Source organism: Protopterus annectens, chromosome 1.part0 (assembly GCF_019279795.1).
Source record: "Protopterus annectens isolate FY-2018-M chromosome 1.part0, PAN1.0, whole genome shotgun sequence".
Lineage (NCBI taxonomy): Eukaryota > Metazoa > Chordata > Ceratodontiformes > Protopteridae > Protopterus > Protopterus annectens.
In genome coordinates, this window is record NC_056725.1 from 1,912,860,895 (window position 1) to 1,912,881,757 (window position 20,863).

The 20,863-nt window shown below is 44.4% G+C and overlaps 1 protein-coding gene across 2 annotated transcripts in view; it reads left to right on the top strand.

Moving 5' to 3' along the window:
- Positions 1 to 20,863, top strand: part of SENP6 (SUMO specific peptidase 6) — a gene marked incomplete in the record, with an annotated part of 3,063,818 nt that overhangs the window by 280,530 nt on the left and 2,762,425 nt on the right. For both annotated transcript variants that reach the window (XM_044070093.1, XM_044070102.1), the window contains 1 exon segment: positions 9,330 to 9,423. In XM_044070093.1, coding sequence (XP_043926028.1) covers positions 9,330 to 9,423 — 94 coding nt within the window.

Here is a 20,863-nt window from a genome sequence, read left to right on the forward strand (position 1 = left end):
CTCATTACAAATTAGATTTGGCCTCCAGGGACAGAGCCAGTTTTGGTTCCACAGTTCTCAAGAGTCTGTTCCATTGAGCCACCCGGGATACAGGTGCTAGGGACGCGGTCCCATCCAGCAAGAATGAAGGCGAGATTGACAACTTAACATTTAGAAGTTATGTACCTACCATAACATTCCATGTTAGTTGTCTTCTCTCGCCGCCTTTCTTGCGTCCCTCCCTCCTTCCCCCTGGCCTGGACAGATCTTGAAGGGTTTCTCTTCTCACGTTGTTCTCTCCTGAGTCTTCAATAGAAGATTCTATTGTTTTTTGAACTTGTTTTTTTCCTAGTTCCACTAGGTTAGTCTTTTAGCAGGGTATTTTAACTACCAAACGAGATCTGAGGTAGTCCCGCCTTGCATCATGGGATATAGGGTTGCCTCGAGCTGGTAAAAGGAGTTCTCAAGCTAAGCAAGTGCCGAGTCGGAGCCGAGGATCGGCTCCGAACCCATCCAGCAAGAAAGAAGGCGAGAGAAGACAACTAACATGGAACGTTATGGTAGGTACATAACTTCTAATTTTTTGGCGTTCAGTTTAAGGCCATAGCTCTGGCACCAGTTATCCATTTCTGTGAGGCCTTTCTGAAGGATGCTAGTGTCCGCTGGAGTATCGATTATGGCACCCAGCTTGCAGTCATCTGCGAACTTTGTCAGCCACAATCCTCCTATGTTTGCTTGTACTTCTGAGAAATAAATGCCGAACAAGAGGGGTCCCAGGACCGAGCCCTGTTGGACACCACTTGTGACTGGCTTAGAGTCTGACATGGCTCCAGCAATTCTGACCTTGTGGGTTCTGTCCTTTAGCCAGTTTGCAACCCATCTTATGACATATGGGTTTACATTTAAGCTGGTGAGCTTGTCTGTGATGCCCGAGTGGGGTATTGTCGAAGGCTTTTGCAAGGTCAAGGTAGGCTGTGTGAACTGCCTTACCCTCATCAGTGGCCTTAGTAACTGTTTCAAAAAAGTCGACCAGGTTCAAAAGGCAGGATCTGCCCTTAACAAAGCCGAATTGGGTAGGATCAAGTGTCTGTAGGTCACCAATGTCTTTGTTTGTGAGTTCCATAATGATCCTCTCCATAGCTTTGCAAACCAGGCTCGTCAAGCTTATGGGACGGTAATTTCCAGGGTCCGTAGAAGCACCTCCGTTGTGGAGTGGAACCACTGTTGCTGTACACCATTCTTTGGGTATGTATCCTGTAGTAAGGCTTAGATTAAACAGCAGCCTTATGTGCGAGTTTAGTTCCTCTTGGAGTTCATGTAGCATGCAACCTGGGACACCGTCTGTCCCATCGATGCTGTGTTTTTAGCTTTGGAGAGGGCGGCTGTCACCTGGACATCTGTGATGTCAGGGAGGCTACATTCAGCTGGGATAGATATTTCTCCTTTTGGGGGGGGGGGGGATTTGCACTGAACCTGTCTGCCAGTATGTTGGCAATATCTGTGGGTTCAGTGTATTTTTTGTCATTTTGAACCAACTCTGAGCATATCTGGGAGTTTCCACCCAGGTTTCTAACATAACTAAAGAAGGCCTTGTGATTATCTTTAGTGTCTTTTGCGATTTTTTTCTCTCAAAGTTGGCCTTGGATGATTTTATGAGTGATCGCAGTTTTTTGCTAGTACTGATCAGAGATGCCTTCCCTTTTTGGGATTTTGCTCTGTCCTGTAGTAGCTTCCTCCTCCTGTTGTAAAGTTTGTTTATGGCTGGGGTCCACCAGACAGGACGCCTGCCTTTGTGGGAAAGGGTCTTGGTTTTATTTGGGATTGCATGATCCATGCATTCTTGAAGGTGTCCGTAGAAGGCGTTTATAAAGGATTCAGCGGTGTGGGCTGTGGTTTCCACTGGCCCAGGGGCCTTGAAGGATACCACTTCAGTCTTAAGAAGTGTGAAGTCAGCCTTTGAGAAGTTCCTCACTGTGGTCTTTTGTGCTGGGGGTGGGGGCGAGATATGGATTTCCAGTGAGATTAGTTTATAGTCTGATCTCACCAGTGAGGGGTATACTTCCGGTGTGGAGCATTGTGTCCCCATGTTTGTGATGATCAGATCTAGTATATTATCTCCTCTTGTGGGAGTGGTGACTAGTTGTTCCATCGCATTTGAGTTTATGAATTCTAGAAACCTTTGGGCTAGGGTGTTGGGGCTTGAGTAATGCTCCCAGTCTATGTTTGGGTAGTTGAAGTATCCCAATATGATGGTATTTGGAGAGACATTCATACTCTCCAGTGTCTTCAGGAAGGCTGTGTGGGGTTCCTGAGTTTGAGAGGGTGATCTGTAGCATGCTACAAACTGTAGGGCCGTTTTGCCTACAGTTAGTTGCACATGGATGGTCTCCGATGCTTCATGCATTGCTACTATCCTGGAGGTGTGGGTGTCTTTGATGAATATGGACACTCCCCCTCCCTTTGTGGTTCGGTCCAAGTTTTGGAGCCGAAAAGCATGATATGAGTTATAACCTGGTAGTGCTGGGGTGCTCTCAGGAGCCTTGAACCAGGTTTCATTCACTGCACAGACATCAATGCTCTCCATACTGAGGAGGGCTTCGAGAGCCTGCATCTTGAGGTTTAGAATTCTGGCGTTGAGCAGCATTACCCTTAGTTTTTTTCCACTTGTGTTTTCTAGGGAAGTGGGTTTGTTTTTTGAGCCTTGCCTAAAAAAGGCACTATGTGGGTGGCAAGAGCCTTTGCCAATATCCGGAAGCCTAGGGGTGACAGGTGCAAGCCGTCCTTTGCGAAGCAGCGTGGCTTGTCAAGCATGTCATCCCAAGCAGACAGACATTGGATCCCCCTAGAATGACACCAGTAATTGAGCCAATTATTAAAGCTGATCATTTTGTCTTTGTACTTTGGCATCATTCTCGGTGAGGGTAAGATGCTGCTCAGGGTCAGGGTCATACCAGCCTGGGCTACATAATCAGAGAGCTCCTCTGTCTCTCTTCATGTAGTCCAGGGAGGTATGTCTCAGGTCATTCACGCCGGCATGGACAATGACTGAGTCATATTTGTACTTGCTTTGGAGTGACCTGAGTGCTTGTGTTATGTGGCGGATTCTAGCGCCCGACAGGCAGCTTACTGTAACCTTTTCCTTGTTCAGTCTGGTGAGCGGGACGTCAGTGTGTCTGACTATAGAGTCACCTATTACAAGTGTATCAGGCATGTTGTTTGGCCTTAAGGGCTGTGACTGTTTGGCACACTGACTTTGAGAAATATGTGTTGCATGTGCTATGTTTTGAGGTAGTGGTTTCTTGGATGTCTGCTTTGGAGGCCTCTGTTGTTTTGGTAGATTTTTAATTAGAGCCTCCGAGTATGTCTTTGTGGGTTTATGTGTTTGGATTGCAGTTGTGTTTGGTCTCTGTGAGACTGGGTTTGTGGTGTGTGTGGTTACATTCTCCTCCTGGCTGGTCTTGCCAGTACTGAGTCAAGAGAGCTCAGCCTCCAGTTTGGCTATATAGTTGCATCTCTCACATATATTTGTATTTGTTGGGAGGAGGAGAAGGTTGTCTGTGTACATGAGGCAGTTATAACATTGCCTCAAGATTCCCAGATTCACCAGCTGAACTGGAGAGGACGCCAGTAATTGACCTCTCGACATGCTAGAATAGTGTAAGGGATTGCTGAGTACTGAGTCATAAAGGACCTAAAGGGAAATGGGTACTCAAGGGGATTGTAGGTGGATGTATTGCTCTCTTTTGTTCAGGAGTGCTTTACCTGTGTAAAAATGCTTTAGGATCAAGTGCTGGGCTTTTTAGGTGGAGAATAGACTGATTTTATTGAAGGTAGAGCAGTTTTAAGGGAAAAACTGAAGAGCACACTTGGCGGAGCCAGAAATAGTTTAAACTTGTTTAACCGACGCTGTGCTATGCGCACAATCGCGCAAACGTGGATTTTTATACTGGGAACTTCAAAAGAGCTAGAAATGGTCCAAAACGACCAATTACTACTAGATCTTGTGCTGAGGTCACTCCTTCAGGGACAGATAGGCTGCTCAAGGCTCCCCACTCCCACTGGTGAGCAAAGAAACTTCCTTCTATCCAAGTAAGGCAGTGGGCAACACAGGAACTATCCCAAAGACCAGAATACAGAAAAGCCCGTATACTGGACTATTTTAGTCAAGGAAAGGTGGGAAAACAAGGATTTTTTTTTTTTTTTTTTTTTTTTTTTTTTAAGAAAACTACAGAAAAATGCAGGGAAACAGCAGTATATTAAAATGCACAGGCTAGCGCACTTGAGTGGGCAGCCTCAGCAGTAAAATTAAACAAAACTTTAACTTAAGTGCAGGTAATAAAACTGCTCAAAACAGATAAAATAGCAGTTTAAACTTCGTTTACAGCAAGAAAAGAAGGTCGCACAGGTAGAAACAGCAAAAAATATACTATATATTTAGTTTTCCTGAGCACTTTTCTGTTTGTATATAGATTTGTTTTCTTTAATAGAAGATGGTGTGATTAGTAGTTTTAGAAGAGGAAGTATTACTCATAAGCTAGGTCAAAGAAAGTCATAGCAGAAAAGAATAGCTAATGAGTATAGAAGGAGGAATGAAGCTAATATGGGTCTGACTAAGGATTAGTTTAGAAACTAGTTTTAAGGGTGAGGACATACACTGCAGATTCTATTATTTAGTTTGGTGTGTTTTGCTTTAGCCGTCGCTATTGCTGGAAGCTCATAGGGTGAGGGTGTCCAGATGGGCAAGTCATGATGGAACAAGATGTTCTTCATGCAGTGTATTCGGGAGCTGTAAATGAAGGAAAATAGAAAGTGTTGTTTAGTGTAGGAGCTAAGAGGATAATAGTAAGTGACCTTATACAATTAAATTATGAGTGCAGGAAATGGGGTCCATAAACTACATTAAAGGAACAAAGGAGTTGCTCTCAAACTCTACAGCTATGCGAGTGGCTGCATAGAGCCTGCTGTACCTACCAAAAGTAAACCCCGGACTAGCCCTAGAAGCAAACTATCCTGGTGGCATCCCACGTTAAACAGGATTTACAACAAAAGGAAAAAATATGGCAAAAATCAAGGAGTAATTCTCAAGGATTGAAACTCCCTCCTCGAAGTAGGCAACTAAGAGGGCTAATTAGGTCAAGCAAAGCCACTTATGGGGTTAAGGTAGTCTGCAGGTGAAAGATAACCATAAGGCCTTCTACAGCTATGTCAAAAACCTCAAGAGCAGCACATAGCAATATGCTGAACTGTTTGTTACCGTGCTGCATTCACTGAGCCTGGTGATATAGCAAACCTGATAGTGGACAAATTCATTTCCAGCTTTACTTCCTTCTCATCTCTAACCATTTCCTCAAAAATACTCGTAAACATAACCCCTACGGCTATAACTAGGTAGCATGTACTGACTGCACTCAAGCCAAGAACACTGGTTCATTGGGCCCCAGTAACATCCCAGGATGCCTCCTGAATAGTGTAAAATATGACTTATCAGGACTGCTGGAGTCATTATTTTATTGTAGTCTTAAAACAGGCTTTGTGCCACATGAATGGAGGATGCAACTGGCATCCCCCTTCATAAGGGAGGGAGGCCCTTCAACAGATCCTGGAAATTAAAGACCCATTAGTCTGACTAGTCATGTTTAAAATTATTATGGAAATTATCAGCAAGGAAATAGGAGACCTCCAGACACTGGATCCATCCCAGTTTGGCTTTGTCATAGGAAGGTCATGCTCTGGTGGACTTCCTGAAAAGGTCACTAAGGCAGTGAGTGATGTGAAGACTGTGCATACTGTCCACCTAGCTCTAGCTAAAGCACTTGGACATTGTCAACAAACTTGCGTAACTAGGTGTAAATCCCCTTATAACACAACAGATGGATAGCTAGCTGGTTCACTGAAAGGACCACAAAGTTTAGAATCAGTGAGGCCACTTCCACAAAGAGACCAGTCAGCAGTAGAGCTCCCCAGGGCTCTGTGCTGGGTCCACTCTTCTTTGACATTGGCATCTACTTCTTGGAGGTCAAAAGCCAGCCTTTGGCAGACCAAGTTTGTAGATTGCAAATGGGGAGCCCCTCCCAAGATGAAGGTCTAATATGGACATATGCTTGGTGCCAAAGCCATGGTTTAAAACACAGTACTAAGAAATGTGCTATAGTACTTTTTGGGAAGTGTAACACCCCGGCTAACTGCATCATCAATAAAACACTCTCTTAAAAGTTGATTCACTAGTTAGGAATCTGAGAACTCTTGTAGATAGTAACCTAGCCTTAAACCAGCATGTATCCAAGGTAGTTAGAAAATCTGTGTGTTGGATAAGCAAGCACTTGACATTTAAATCCAGAACATAATCATACCACTTTACTCTGCCCTCATCAGACCCATCATAAGAGTATAGTGCCGTCTTGAATATGTACCTGACCAGACACATGCAGCATTTGGAATGTCCACAAAGGTTCCTTGCAAAAAGAATACAGGGAGTAAACACAATGACCCTATGCTGATCGCCTCAAAGCCCTGTCTTTTTACTCTGTATCATACAGACTTCTGAGATGTGATCTTTGCTTGGCATATAGGGCATCCCTGGACCCTGTTTTGATGATCCTTTTGCACATTGGCAAAGCAGCCAGTAACAGGACTACTAGATTAAAAGACTTGCATTTTGCTTGTGACGTAAATAGTATATGCTGGAGAGATGGATATATTTCTCAGGAAATTCTCATTCTCTGGAACAGGCCCCCATCCATGTGAAGCAGAGTTTCTTTGTCCCTTTTTAAACACAACTTGGACCAGTGGATGGGTAATTGGAAATTCACCCATAGTCTGGCTCTTATGTCTTTGAAGGACAGAGGCAGTCAGTAAATTACCACCAATGTAAATCAAATGTGCGGGTGACATTTGGGTTGCATGGCTAGGTTATAAGGGCTCTAGTGGCAGTTAGTGTAGTGTACACCTATGAACAGGTCATAAAAAGGGTTACATACATCAGTTCCAGATGAAACCAAGATTCTTAGGCACTCCTTCCAGTCCAGAAAAATCATCAACACCTGACACTTTACAAGTAAAAATTATTTTGACTGTGGCAGCCATAGAAGTTGTCTCGGCAAAAGAAAAAGGGATGGCTTCTACTCAGGGTTGTTTCTAGTCCCAATAAAAAGATCCTGGAAGCCCATTCTGGACCATCCTCCCCATAATGAACAAGTTTGATCAGTCCGAAAGTTCATTATGCCATTTGAGAGCCTTTTGTCTCAATACTTCCACTAGCCCTTGGGCATCTTTTGGGTCTAAAGTCACCATATCTGAATATTCCCATAGGCAAGGTTGATGGGCAGTTTCTGAGAGCTGAAGCATGAGAGTACTCATTAACAGATCACTTCATTGGCCTGTATTGTATGTACTGCCCATAGGGTATTTACAAAGGCCTGACTCCAGTCATTTATTTTTGCAAGACAAAGGGTATTAACATCTTTCCTTATCTGGATGAGTGCTTCGTTTAGTCTTCATCTATGTTAGGAAATCAGAAGGGTGCTAGAAACCACAGTTCACGGGTTCCAGTTCTTGAGATTGTATCAAAATCTCCAAGCCCTATTTGAACCCATCAAGACCAGTCAACTTTGTTGGTTTTCTGCCGAATGCAGACAAGGAAAAAACTTTCCTCCCAGCAGACAAGAACCTGCGTCTAATGTAGTACTTCAGAAAGTTTGCCAGTTTGATCCAAATCTGTGCCAAGGAATCCTCTAAGTTCTTGGATACATGGCCTCCTGCATAGGCTATGTCTGGGGCAGTACTGCTTCTGTGGGGTTTTCTTCACTCAGAAGCTGCTGGAATTACTCCTTACGTCTCCCTTTGTCCTGTGGACTGGTGAGCAGGTTGTTGCTGGCATCCCTTATGAAGGGTGTCTATCTTCTTTATCTTTGTCTTTGTTTGGTAGCCTGGTATAGTTTGTTTGTGCCACCTATTGAGTCACTTTCCAGAAGCTGGTAGAGTGCCTCTTATGTCCTGTTCTTTGCTATTGCAACTCCTTTCTTTGCTGCTTTGTTAGGCAACCAGTATTCCTTCCTAGCCTGGTCCGTGTTTTTAATCCCACACTCCACCCACAACTGGTCAACTTTGAAAGGGTTGTTGAAAGGTGCTTTAGGGAAGCTGTTCCAGAAAAATAGAGTTGGTCCTAATCTCACTAAGAAAGAAAATGAAATTCTAAATAACCTTAAGAACAGTAGCAAGATTAGGGTTATGAAGCCGGATAATGGAGTCCTTATGGACTCTATTTTGTCTGAAGGCAAGATATTTGGATTAAAGTTTGCCTTCCTGCATAAGAGTTGCACTGTTGGGTGCTTTCCTCTGTGGTGTGCTTTTTCTGGATGTTTGCTTTTCAGACAAATGTCACCTTCCAAGACATTGACAACAGATGTGTCAGCTGTAGCCAGGTGGTCACATACTGAGAATTTCAAGGTACACGGGTATTGGAGGCAGGTGGAGTAGAAGAGGCCTGGTGGTGGTGTTTGTTCCTTTCAAGACTTCATAGAAACCAGGAGTCCTGCATGTAATGACAGCACAGTTAGGGTTGCAGCCATTTCCTCTTTGCATCAGACAGTCCCTACTTGAGCAGTTGTGTCCTGTGAAAAGCATGAAAAATGGCAAATATCTTGAGATTTTTTAAGACAAAATGTATTTCCTAAGTGTCCTGTAGTACCTGACCAGTCAGCATAAGCTTTGTGGGGGTATTTCATTGTTTCCTCAGGGCTTCATAACCCCTGTACTAATTGTAATTTTCAGTGAAGTACAAAGAGGTCTTGCAATGCATTTGGTGGTATAGGGGTGGCAGAGTTCCCCAATGAATAACTTCCTGAAAGTTTTGTTCTGTTGAACTGGCTCCTTTTTGATGGTCATTAATTGACCACCACACCTCTCAACTGTCCAGATTTTTGCAGAAATGTCCAATTTTTGTACTTGTATTTTTGGTCATTCCCTCAAAATTTGTTTTCTGGGAGATCAGTGAGGAATAATGACCAACATTTGAGTTTCAGACTTCGTATCCATTAGAAAATACATGGTAACACAACATTTTATTCTAGCAAGTTTATAACTATGTTTAAGAATTTTTATATTTTTGGGACTTTCTCTTCTATTGGTTTTGGCTTTGTCCACATTTCTTGTGCTGAAAGTTTTGAGTGGCATGTTGACTGCATTGTATCTGAAAGCCAGTATTGTTCTATTGGTCTATACCATAAAGGGGAAATCTGTTTTTTATAATCATGTCACATTTGCATGTAGATTATATTTGTGTATCATTTGCAAATTGGCCTTGCCTCTTCTGTTTTAAAATGTAAAATTGAATCTCATTTTCTTCTTTCCAGCTTTGGACAGAACAGCGTCCCAAAAAGATGGCGGTTTTAAAAACCGATGGAGCTTCAGCCAGTCTGATGTTGACAACAATACAACAGAAAAAGAGTAAGATGAAACAGATGCTTGTTGAAAAAAAATTTAACCTCTAATGTAGAATTTAAGAGAGAAATTTCAATTACATATATATATTTTTTTAAATTTTCAGCAAAGATAGAGGTATCTTGAATGTGGTTAGTAATCTGTGAAGAATGAGGGAATTTAGACTTTCACTTCTGTCACAGAGTAAACTGCTGTGGGAAGATTGCAGTACCTAGTGTGTTAATGGTGGATGTATAACTTTTGCTTTCTTTTTAAATATTGTTTTACAAGGAGATCTAATCTTGAGTGGTTCCCAACCCTTCCACATTTTGATATTTCATTTGACATACAAAACTTGAGTTGAAACATAATGTGGTGGAAGAAATTACAGCAGCCATCTGTGTATTGTCAGTTCATTCACAAGTCTGGTGCATGTTGCAGTGTATTCTGGCTTTGGCCTCTCCACGTCTTAGCTCACCATCAAAGTGGTACCATATGGGTTTTGATGAATTGCTGGTGAACACATTAATCTCCACTCCCCTGGTACAGGTCTGAATCATGCTAATATATTTTCTGTCCCAACAGTGACACACTTGTGTTTTGGCTTACCTAATATGAGGAGCTGTACGGAAGTTATTCTGTTCAAGCAGTTAGTGCTGTCTTGAAGTGGGTAGTGTGTGCATGCATTAGATGAGTATGGCCAATAATGTCATTATCTTCTTAACAGTCTTCCAATGCTTGAGCCAGAAAGAAGGTGGGCAGAAACACATTTTTGTGATGCAGTAGTCAGCTCCTGGAGAAAAACAAAAAAAACACTGAGTTGATGTTCTTGGTGTTTCACTGTTGCAGTCATTACATTTGGGTAATCCTGCTGGCAGGTTGCCCTCAGCCGGCCTGAATTCCAAAGTCTTGGGTCCTGCATCGGCTGCTGTCGCCCCTTCCCTGACGTCAGGGGTATAAAAAAAGTAGCCAACGCCATTTTCTTCAGTCTTTCTTGCCGCGCAGTGCCCGAAGCAGAAGCCGTTCGCAAGTGCCGGTTGGCTGACTCCTGAGATTTTCGTGTTCGAATTTCAGATCTGAAGTCTTCAATAAAGCTAAGTACCCCGTTGGGGAAACTTTTTTCTTGCTCCAGACCGATGTCAGAAAAAGTAAATTGTATTTCTTGTGGAAAGCAAATACCTCATAAGGACTTTCATTCTTACTGTATTCCTTGCCTAGGCCCTGATCACAAAGTTTCTGGTAGTCGGTTTTGTGCTAGATTAACCAACATACTATTAAGCGTCGGTATGATTTTGCTTTAAACTATTTTGGACGCCGGTTTAATTATCCAGAAATGTCGTTGGATAGCCATCCGACTACCGCAGTTCACAAAAAACGCAAAGAAAAGGAGAAAGATAAACCACAGAGGCCCAAAACCGACGACGAAGCTTCTCCTAAGCCAGTCTCCAGTTCGCCAGTCCTCATTGAGGTGCTTTCGCAGCCCCTGACGCCCGCTACTTTAGAGTCGCAGGCCGCTACTGACTCCCACATGGAGTCGGCCATGCCGCTGGAAACTCAACTTATTGGTGCCTCGGATACCATTCCCTCAGATGGGTCCGGAGCCGCTGAGCAGGCACCGGCTTCTCAGGGTGTATTCAGACCTAAACATCTTTACATTAAACTGACTTCAGCTTCAAAAGCAAAGACTAAAGCACCTTCAAAAGCAAAGAAACAAATTCAAGAGCCACGTGGACAGGCCTCTATGCCCAAAAAACAGATGCTCAAAATGGCCGAAGACTTGATTACCTTGATCAGGGGTTCCCATCCCCCTCCTGATAAGAGGCCTAGGCAAGAAACGGACTATGAATCTTCAGATCAGATTTCTATTTCTTCTGATTAGGAATATTCTCTTCCTCCATATGAGGATTCTGATGCTGAAGAATCTATACCTTCAGCTTCTCCACCAGAGGACTACTCTTTTGGGGAAACCTTGCATACCATGAGGTAGCATTTCCACTGGGAGAGCCAAGATTTTTCAGAATCTAAAAAGAGGCTCAGAGATTTCCTTTTACTACCTCAACACAGGCCTCTAGCCATTCCACCTGTGTTAGACATTGTAGATGTGTTTTCGGAGTCTAGTCTAACCCCTGACTCCTTACCTCCAGCTCCTGTTAAGCCTGACAGATATTACAGGGTTCCTGACTCTCATAAATTTCTTTTTAAAAGCCCTGCTGCAGACCCAGAAACTATTTCACAGGGTCCAAAAGGAGGAGTTAAGGCTTCCGCTGCAAAAAACCCTACCCCCTCTGACAGAGATTCTAGGGCACTGGATAGATGGGGAAAAAAGGTTTACACATCTGCTACCTTGGCTATAAGGGCCTTAAACTGTCAGTTTCATATGCTTAAATATCAGCAACATGTCATGGCATTGCTTAAACAGAAAATGTTGTTAAACTCTGAATGTGCAGAAAATAAGGAAATGCAGGATTTATTGCATGCAGCAGAACAAGTTGGAAAGCATACTTTGCAATGTGGTTTTGATTCTTTGGAGGCCTCCTGCAGGGCCGCAGATGTCCTTCATGGATGCATCTGCAGTCATAACAAGTGGGTTGTCCTGTCGTCAGGCAGCCCTGCAGTCGGCCGGATTCCAAAGTCCGGGTCCGGCTTCGGCTGATGTCGCACTCCACCCGACGTCATCTCTGTTGGTCTTCGGGTATAAAAGCATCAGCCGACGCCATTTTCCTCAGTCTTTCTTGCCGAGTGGCGCCCGAAGCAGAAGCTGTTCGCAAGTGCCGGTCGGTCGGATCCAGAGATTACTTCTACCGAATACTACCAAGACTTCTAAAGCTAAGTACCCGTTGGGGACTCTTTCTTGCCTCAGCCGATGTCAGAAAAAGTTAACAATTGTTTAACCTGTGGGAAACAAATACCTCATAAAGATTTCCACTCTTACTGTCTGCCTTGTTTAGGCCCAGCCCACGACGTAGCAGCCTGTTCGGCCTGTGCCTCTTTCAACCGACGAACGCTTAGGCGTCCGGTCGGAGTTTGCAGAACAGTTTTTCGGTACTGATTTTGCGTACATTATGCCGCCGGATCCTCCGACTACCCAATCTTCCAAAAACGCAAAGATAAAGACCGACACTCGCGGTCCGCGGTTTCGGCGAAACCACGGCAAAGCAAACGAGTGTCTCGGTTTCGGCGAAACCGAGAACTGCTCAAAGTACAGCTGAACCTATTCTTACAACTGAGGCCCCTGCTACAATTCTTGAATCGACCTCAGAAATTTTACCCACTACGGTGGTTGACTTATCAGACACCATCCCCTTGGATGTCTCTACCCCAGCACGTGGTGCTGCTAGGCCTCCAGCAGCCATGTCCATTAAGGCCTTCGCCAGGGCTAAAGCAGCCAAGACTACTAAATCAGTGCCTGTTAAACACCCCTCATCCAGGCCCTCTTCTAGTTCTCAAATGCTTTCTTTGGCAGAAGATTTAATTTCTTTAATTAGAGGATCTCAATCTCACCCAGACAGGGCCTCTCAGCCCCCAGAAAAGAGACCTAGGGCAGAGCCCCCTGAGCCAGTGTCTTCTGATGATTCTGCTGATGAATCAGACATAACTGACCAGCCTGAGGCTCCCTTCTCCAATTTTGAAGATTCTGATGCTGAAGAATCCATTCCAGCTGCTTCCCCACCAGAAGAATTCTCCTTTGGGGAAACCTTGCATGCCATGCGAGAACAGTTCCAATGGCAGCAACAGGATTTTTCAGACTCCAGAAAAGACTTAGGACCTTTCTGCACCTCCCACAGCACAGGCCCTTAGCTATACCTCCTGTTCTCTCTGTGGTGGATGATGCTTTCAATGATGTTTGCTCCGCTCCAGATTCTTTACCCCAGCCCCTGCCAAACCAGACAGATTTTACAGGGTGCCAGATACTCATCACCACCTTTACAAGGCCCCACTTGCAGACCCAGAAACTATATCCCAGGGTCCCAAGGCAGTAGCGACCACAGCTAAAACCCTATTCCTTCTGAAAGGGAAGCAAGGTCACTAGACAGATGGGGTAAAAAGGTCTACACTTCAGCTACTCTCTCAGCTAGAGCTTTAAACTGTCAGTTTCACATGATACAATACCAAGAGTTTATGCTTGATCAGTTAACTAAAACTAACTACTGATGAATCTCTTGATAAGAAATATGTATTAGAGATGGTAAATAACATACAACAGGTTAGCAACCATTCCTTAAAATGTGGCTATGATGCACTGGAGGCTTCATTTAGATCAGCCATGACAGGCACAGTGATAAGAAGGCATGCATGGCTAAAGGAACAAGCTTTACCGGATCATGTTAAAGCTAAGTTGCTAGATGCTCCTGTGGACAAGACAAGTTTGTTTGGTACACCTGCCCAGCAGGTTATGAAGAAAATGGAAGAAAAGGCAAAATCTGTTCAAACTGTTAAAGATTTCTTGCAGGTTCAACCCCCAAGGTTTAGCAGGAACTGGCCTGCCAAAAATTGGTCCTTTCCTGACTCCACAAAATTTCAAAGGGGCAGGAATAGACGTTCCAGAGGCAGAAACCAATCCAGAGGAGGTGCCTACACAGAGGCACAGACACAGCCACTGCCACTACATCAGCACAACCACAGTGACTTAATCCTAAATCCGCCTACCAGGGAACAAATAGCAGCTCCTCTAGGCGGAAAGTTAACCTTATTTTCAAAGAACTGGCACTACATAACAAAAGACAAGTGGATTTTACAAACCATAGATCAAGGTTACCGGTTTCACTTCCACACTTTACCAGTCAAAAGAGGAATGCCAAATCTACCTCCAAATCAAAAAACAGAGGCTCTACGCCAGATAATGGAGTTAGCAAACATGAGAGCTGTGGAAAGAGTGCCAACAGCAGAACAAGGAAAGGGGTTCTACTCCAGACTATTCCTAGTTCCAAGAAAGGAAAAAAGTTGGAGACCAATTCTCGACCTGTCCACCTTAAATACATACATCATTGTCCCAAAAATTCAAAATGCTGACCCTACAGCAACTTCTTCCCATGCTGGGCAAGGAGTCTTGGCTGGTAACTCTAGATCTCAAGGAGGCATACCTGCACGTCCCCATTCGACCAATCTGCAGAAGATACCTCAGATTTCTTGCAGGATCAGAGCACTATCAATTCTCAGCATTGCCCTTTGGCTTATCTACTGCCCAGAGTATTCACAAAATGCCTGGCATCAGTAATCGCCCATTGCAGACTACAGGGAATTCAAATTTACCCATACCTGGACGACTGCCTGCTACAAGGGGACAACAAAAGCAAGCTGACAACAGATTTACAAAGGGTCATTTACTTGCTACAAGGACTGGGATACACAGTCAATTTACAAAAGTCAAGGCTGATACCATCCCAAACAAGGACATTCTTGGGCGGAATTGGACACAGTACAACAAATGGCATTCCTGACTACAGAAAAACAAAAGAACTTCCTCTTTACTTCTTGGCACTAACAAAACTGAACAAGTTAACAGCAAGAAAATTTCTACAGGCCTTGGGCTTCATGGCATCATGCATAATCTTGGTCCCATTTGCCAGACTACATATGAGGAAACTACAGTGGTACCTAAAGAATTTATGGTCCCAACACAGACACAGTCTAGAAACAGAAATCCCACTAATTCCATGCTTAAAACAGGAGTTCCTATGGTGGGCTCAGGCATGCCAGTCAAACCCAGGCCTGCCCTTCCGCAGATGTCAACCAAGCCAGACCATCACAACAGACGCTTCAGACCTAGGATGGCGGGCCCACATGCTGCACAAATGCGTGCAAGGATTGTGGACACAGGATCAACTTCACCTGCACATCAATCTAAAAGAAATGCTGGCAGTAAAACTGGCAATCCAAAAGTTCAAACCATTCCTCAAAGAGGGCCAGTTGATGATAAGGACAGACAACACCACAGTCATGTGGTACATCAACAAACAGGGAGGCACTCATTCATACCCCTATGCAGAATGACCTTGGAGCTGTGGACCCTGGCACTCAGCTACAACATTCAGTTACAGGCAATATTTGTACCGGGAAAGACAATACTCTAGCAGACATACTAAGCAGAACCACGGATGCCCACGAATGGAAGCTGCACCCGGACATCTTCAAGACCATCTCAAAGAAATGGGGAATGCCACAGATAGACCTATTCGCATCACCCTCAATCACCAGCTCAAAAATTCTGCACAAGGACATTCCACCCACTAGCATGGAAAGTGGACTCACTCTCCTTCAACTGGAAAGGCCTAACAGCATATGCATTCCCACCTCTTCCTTTGATACACAAGGTACTACTAAAAATCAAGGAAGAACGTCCAAGAATAATCCTGATAGCCCCAAACTGGCCAAGACAACACTGGTACCCACTACTGAAGAGCATGTCTCGGAACAACATGTGGCCAATACCCTGATGCCTTTGATGTTAACTCAGAACAACTACAGCATCATACATCCAAACCTAAAACGCTGCAACTGACTGCATGGAACATCACATAGCAGCAGCTAATCCAGAACTTTCCCAAAGAGTTAAAGACATTATTCTTGAAGCACGCAGACCTTCAACAAGAAAGAACTATGCTGGAAAATGGAAAAGGTTTGTCATTTGGAGTACCGAAAGAGGAAAAGATGTGTCAAACATAGATATGCCTAACATTCTGGAGTATCTGGCGAACTTCTTCATTCAGGCCTGTCCTACTCCTCCATCAAGATACATGCATCAGCTATTTCAGCAGAATACAGCTTTGATCCACCTGTTTTTCACCCTTTGCTCAGACAGTTCCTCAGAGGAATCAAGAATGTAAAACCTCCAAGGAAACCACCATTACCAGCTTGGGACTTAAACTTTGTGCTAGAAAAGTTGACACTAGCACCCTTTGAACCAGCAGCAACAGCAGACCTACAACACCTGTCATGGAAAACTGCTTTCCTACTGGCAATTACTTCAGCAAGGAGGGTTTCAGAACTACAGGCCTTAATGGCAGTGCAACCCTTCCTAATCTTCCACCAAGATAGAGTGTCCTTGAGGACTAATCCTACATTTATGCCTAAGGTGGTATCCAGAGTATCTTTAAACCAGGCAATCCACCTACCTACCTTCTTTCCCAACCCACAAAACAGAGGGAAAGAATACTGCATACCTTGGATGTACATAGACAGCTACGCTACTACTTGGACAGAACAAAAAATAGCAGAAAGACTGACCAACTTTTGTAGCCTATGCAACAGGAAGGGAAGGAAAAGCTATTTCCAAACAGACAATCTCCAAATGGATAGGAAATTGCATACGATACTGTTACTCCTTCCATGGAAAACCAATTCCACAGAACATAAGACCTCATTCTACAAGGGCAACAGCCACTACCACAGCCTTCTTACGAGGAGTGGCAACCAAGGACATTATTGAGGCGGCTACTTGGACCTCCGTGCATACATTTGCCAAGCATTATAATTTGCCTCTTTATTCCAGATCCCGAGCAGGGTTTGCCACTGCTGTACTGCAAGGGATCCTAAACACACCATAATCTACCTTTATCCTCCTCCCTAGTTGGCTATGGTATTCTACCCACTTGTTATGACTGCAGATGCATCCATGAAGGACATAGTACAGTTTTGTACCTACCATAAATGTAGATGTCCGAACTGGATAGCATCTGCAGTCAGGATTACCCTCCCTCCTTCCCTCTGTGGTACTCCTAGGGTGTTTACCCTCCTAATAGCTAGCTGTTGGGGAGTCTTTATGGTGTATTTGTTTGTATATATGTACATATATGCTTATTGTTGTGTTTACCTCTATCTATTTGGAAACATTGGCATCTATCCAAATTTTACCCTGCAAGAGGGCTACTGGCATCTGGGGCAAGAAACACTGAGGAAAATGGCGTCGGCTGATGCTTTTATACCCGAAGACCAACAGAGATGACGTCGGGTGGAGTGCGACATCAGCCGAAGCCGGACCCGGACTTTGGAATCCGGCCGACTGCAGGGCTGCCTGACGACAGGACAACCCACTTGTTATGACTGCAGATGCTATCCAGTTCGGACATCTACATTTATGGTAGGTACAAAACTGTACTTTACGGGTTCTGTAATTAGGAGGCATGCTTGGTTAAAGGAACAAAATCTGCCTGATTATGTCAAAGTAAAATTATTAGATGCACCTTTACAGCATGGTACTTTGTTAGGTGTTAAGGCAGAAGAGGTGTTAAAGAAAATGGAGGACAAAGCTAAATCTATGCAAACGTTCAAAGATTTTTTCCAAGTACAGCCACCTAGGTTTAGTAGGCACTGGCCTACAAATAATTGGTCCTTTCCAGTGTTGGACAGACCTCAAAGGGGCAGATCCAGACGCCCTAGAGGCAGATCACAGGCGCAAGGTTCATACAGTTCAAAGCAATGGGGTACTTCTACCTCCAAAATTGGAGAAGACAAATCACAACCATGCAGGAAACAGTCCCAATGACTTCCCCCTGCCTGCACCAAGCACTTATCTCCTGGCAGCACCCTTAGGGGGAAGATTAGCACTTTTTTTCACAAAATTGGCACATTATAACCCAGGACAAATGGGTTCTAAATATCGTGTCACAAGGCTACAAGTTCCATTTCCATACCCTGCCAAAGGCAAACGGCTGGCCAGATCTGCCAAAAAATCAATGGGCATAGGTTCATAGGTAGATACTAGGCTGTCTGTCCTAGGGCATTTCTAAGCCTAGCCAGAGTGTATTTGGCTTCCGCCTCCCTATTAGATTAGCCTACTGTGCCTCTGTAAAGTAGGTCACAGACGGTACCCTTTTAAGATTAGTTTACTGTGCCTCTGTCTAGCAGGGACACAGAGATCCCAGGGGTGAATTTGCGATTTCCCATCCACACGTCCAAATTTTGCTTGAAGAGGAGGGTCAGCGAGGGGCTATGTCTAACATGAATTGGGATTCTATTCGACTGAGGGGAGCCTCTGGGAAATCTGTCCCTCCAGCATGTCCTATTTCTTTTTGTGCTGAGGTTTAGGTCCCTGGAGCATGTAGCTCTAAGGGACTTGGATTTTTTGAGGTGGAGCATGTCCATTAATTCTGGGTTTGACATGGCTTTGTACGTCAGGCATAGATCGCCTCTGAGTAGGCGGTAAGCAACTGAGTAGAGTTAGTTTCTTTAGTCGAGCTGCATAGGACATCTGTTTGTAGCCCATGATCCTCTTGGTGAGGTACTTTTGGGGTCTCTCCAGTTGCTGCAGGTGTCGGGTAAGGTACATCCCAAAAGGGGCATTGTATTCAATTATGGGCCTGATGAGTGATGAGTAGAGGGGCACAATGACCTCTCTTGATCTAGATGCGAACCCTTTCGTAATAAGGTGGGCTATATAGAAGGTCTTTCTAACCACTTTGGCAACGTGATTATCAAAGGAGAGATTACTATCTACGTTGGTCCCCAAATCTCTAATTACTTCTTCCGTACTTAATGGATTACCACCTATGTGGTAATTTGTGGGCACCTTGTTTTTCCCAAAGGGGATGACTATGCACTTTTTAGCATTTAGCCTGAGGCCGTGGTTCTGGCACCAAGTATCCGTCTCTGTGAGACCGTTTTGGCAGATGCTTGTGTCAGCTGGAGATTAGATTATGGCCCCCAGTTTGCAGTCATCTGTGAACTTTGTCAGCCATAATCCCCCCGTGTTTGCCTGAACCTCAGAGAAGTATATACCAAACAAGAGAGGTCCCAGAACTGAGCCCTGTGGGACGCCACTTGTAACTGGTTTGGATTCGGACATGGCACCTGCAATTCTGACCATGTGGGTTCTATCTCTGAGCCAGTTTGCAACCCATCTTGTGATATAGGGGTTGATATTTAAGCTGGTAAGCTTATTTATGATGCCCGAGTGGGGTATTGTGTCGAAGGCTTTTGCGAGGTCCAGGTAGGCTGTGTGGACTACCTTGCCCTCATCTATGGCTTTGGTAACTGTTTCAAAGAAATCAACTAGGTTGAAGAGGCAAGATCTGCCCTTAACAAAGCCGAATTGGGTAGGGTCCAGTGTCTGGAGGCTCCCAATGTCTTTGTTTATGAGTTCCATGATAATACGCTCCATAGCTTTACAGACTAGACTAGTCAGGCTTATGGGGCGATAGTTTCTGGGGTCCGTTGTGGCACCACCTTTGTGGAGTGGGACCACTGTAGCTGTACGCCATTCTTTGGGTACATATCCTTAAGTAAGGCTAAGTTTGAACAGTGACTTAATGTGAGGGTTCAGTTCTTCTTGGAGCTCATGTAAGACACAGCCTGGGACACCGTCCGGTCCCATAGATGCTGTGTTTTTTTCTTTGGAGAGGGCAGCTTTCACCTGTGCATCTGTGATGTCAGGGAGGTTACATTCAGTTGGGATAGGCATTTGCTCCTTGGGGGGGGGAAGAAGTTTGCGCTGAATCTGTCTGCCAGGATGTTGGTTATGTCTGTAGGTTTGGTATATTTTGTACCACTATGCAACAAATCTGGGAGTTTCCACCCATTTTTCTGACATAACTAAAGAAGGCCTTGTGATTATCTTTAAGTGTCTAGGGCAATTTTTCTTTCGAAACTGGCCTTTGATGATTTTATGAGGGATCGAAGTTTCTTGCTAATACTGATCAGAGATGCCTTCCCTTTTTGGGATTTTGCTCTGTCATGTAGTAGCTTCCTCCTTCTGTTGTATAGCTTATTTATGGCCGGGGCCCACCAGACCGGTCTCCTGTTTTTGGAGGAGTGAGTCTTGGTTTTATTTGGGGTAGCATGATCATTGCATTCCTGCAGGTGCTCATAGAATGCATTTGTAAAGGATTCTGCGGATTGGGCTGTATTATCCTCTGGCCCAGGGGCTTTGAAGGATTCCACCTCAGTCTTGAGAAGTGCAAAGTTGGCTTTGGAGAAATTCTTTAAAGTGATTTCCTTGGCTGGGGGTGGGGACGGGATATGGATGTCCAGGGAAATTTGTTTATGGTCTGATCTTACCAATGAGGGGTTTACCTCTGGTGTGGAACATAGAGTCCCCATGTTGGTGATGACCAGGTCCAATATGTTCCCTCTTGTGGGAGTGGTGACCAGTTGTTCCATTGTGTTAGAGTTTATAAATTCAAGGAACCGTTGGGCGAGGGTGTTTGGGCTTGAGTAGTTTTCCCAGTCAATGTTTGGGTAGTTGAAGTCACCCAGTAACATAGTGTTTGGAGAGACCTTCATATTCTCCAGTGTTCTCAGGAATTCCGAGTGGGGTTCCTGTAATAGGGAGGGTGTTCTGTAGCAGGCTACAAACTGAAAGGCAGTTTTGCCCGCTGTTAGTTGCACATGGATGGTTTCCGATGCTTCGTGCAGTGCCACTAACCTGGAGGTGTAGGTATCTTTGATGAATATAGATAACCCCCCTCCTTTTGTGCTTCAGTCCGAGTTTTGGGGCCGAAACGCATGGTATGAGTTATAACCTGGTAGTGCT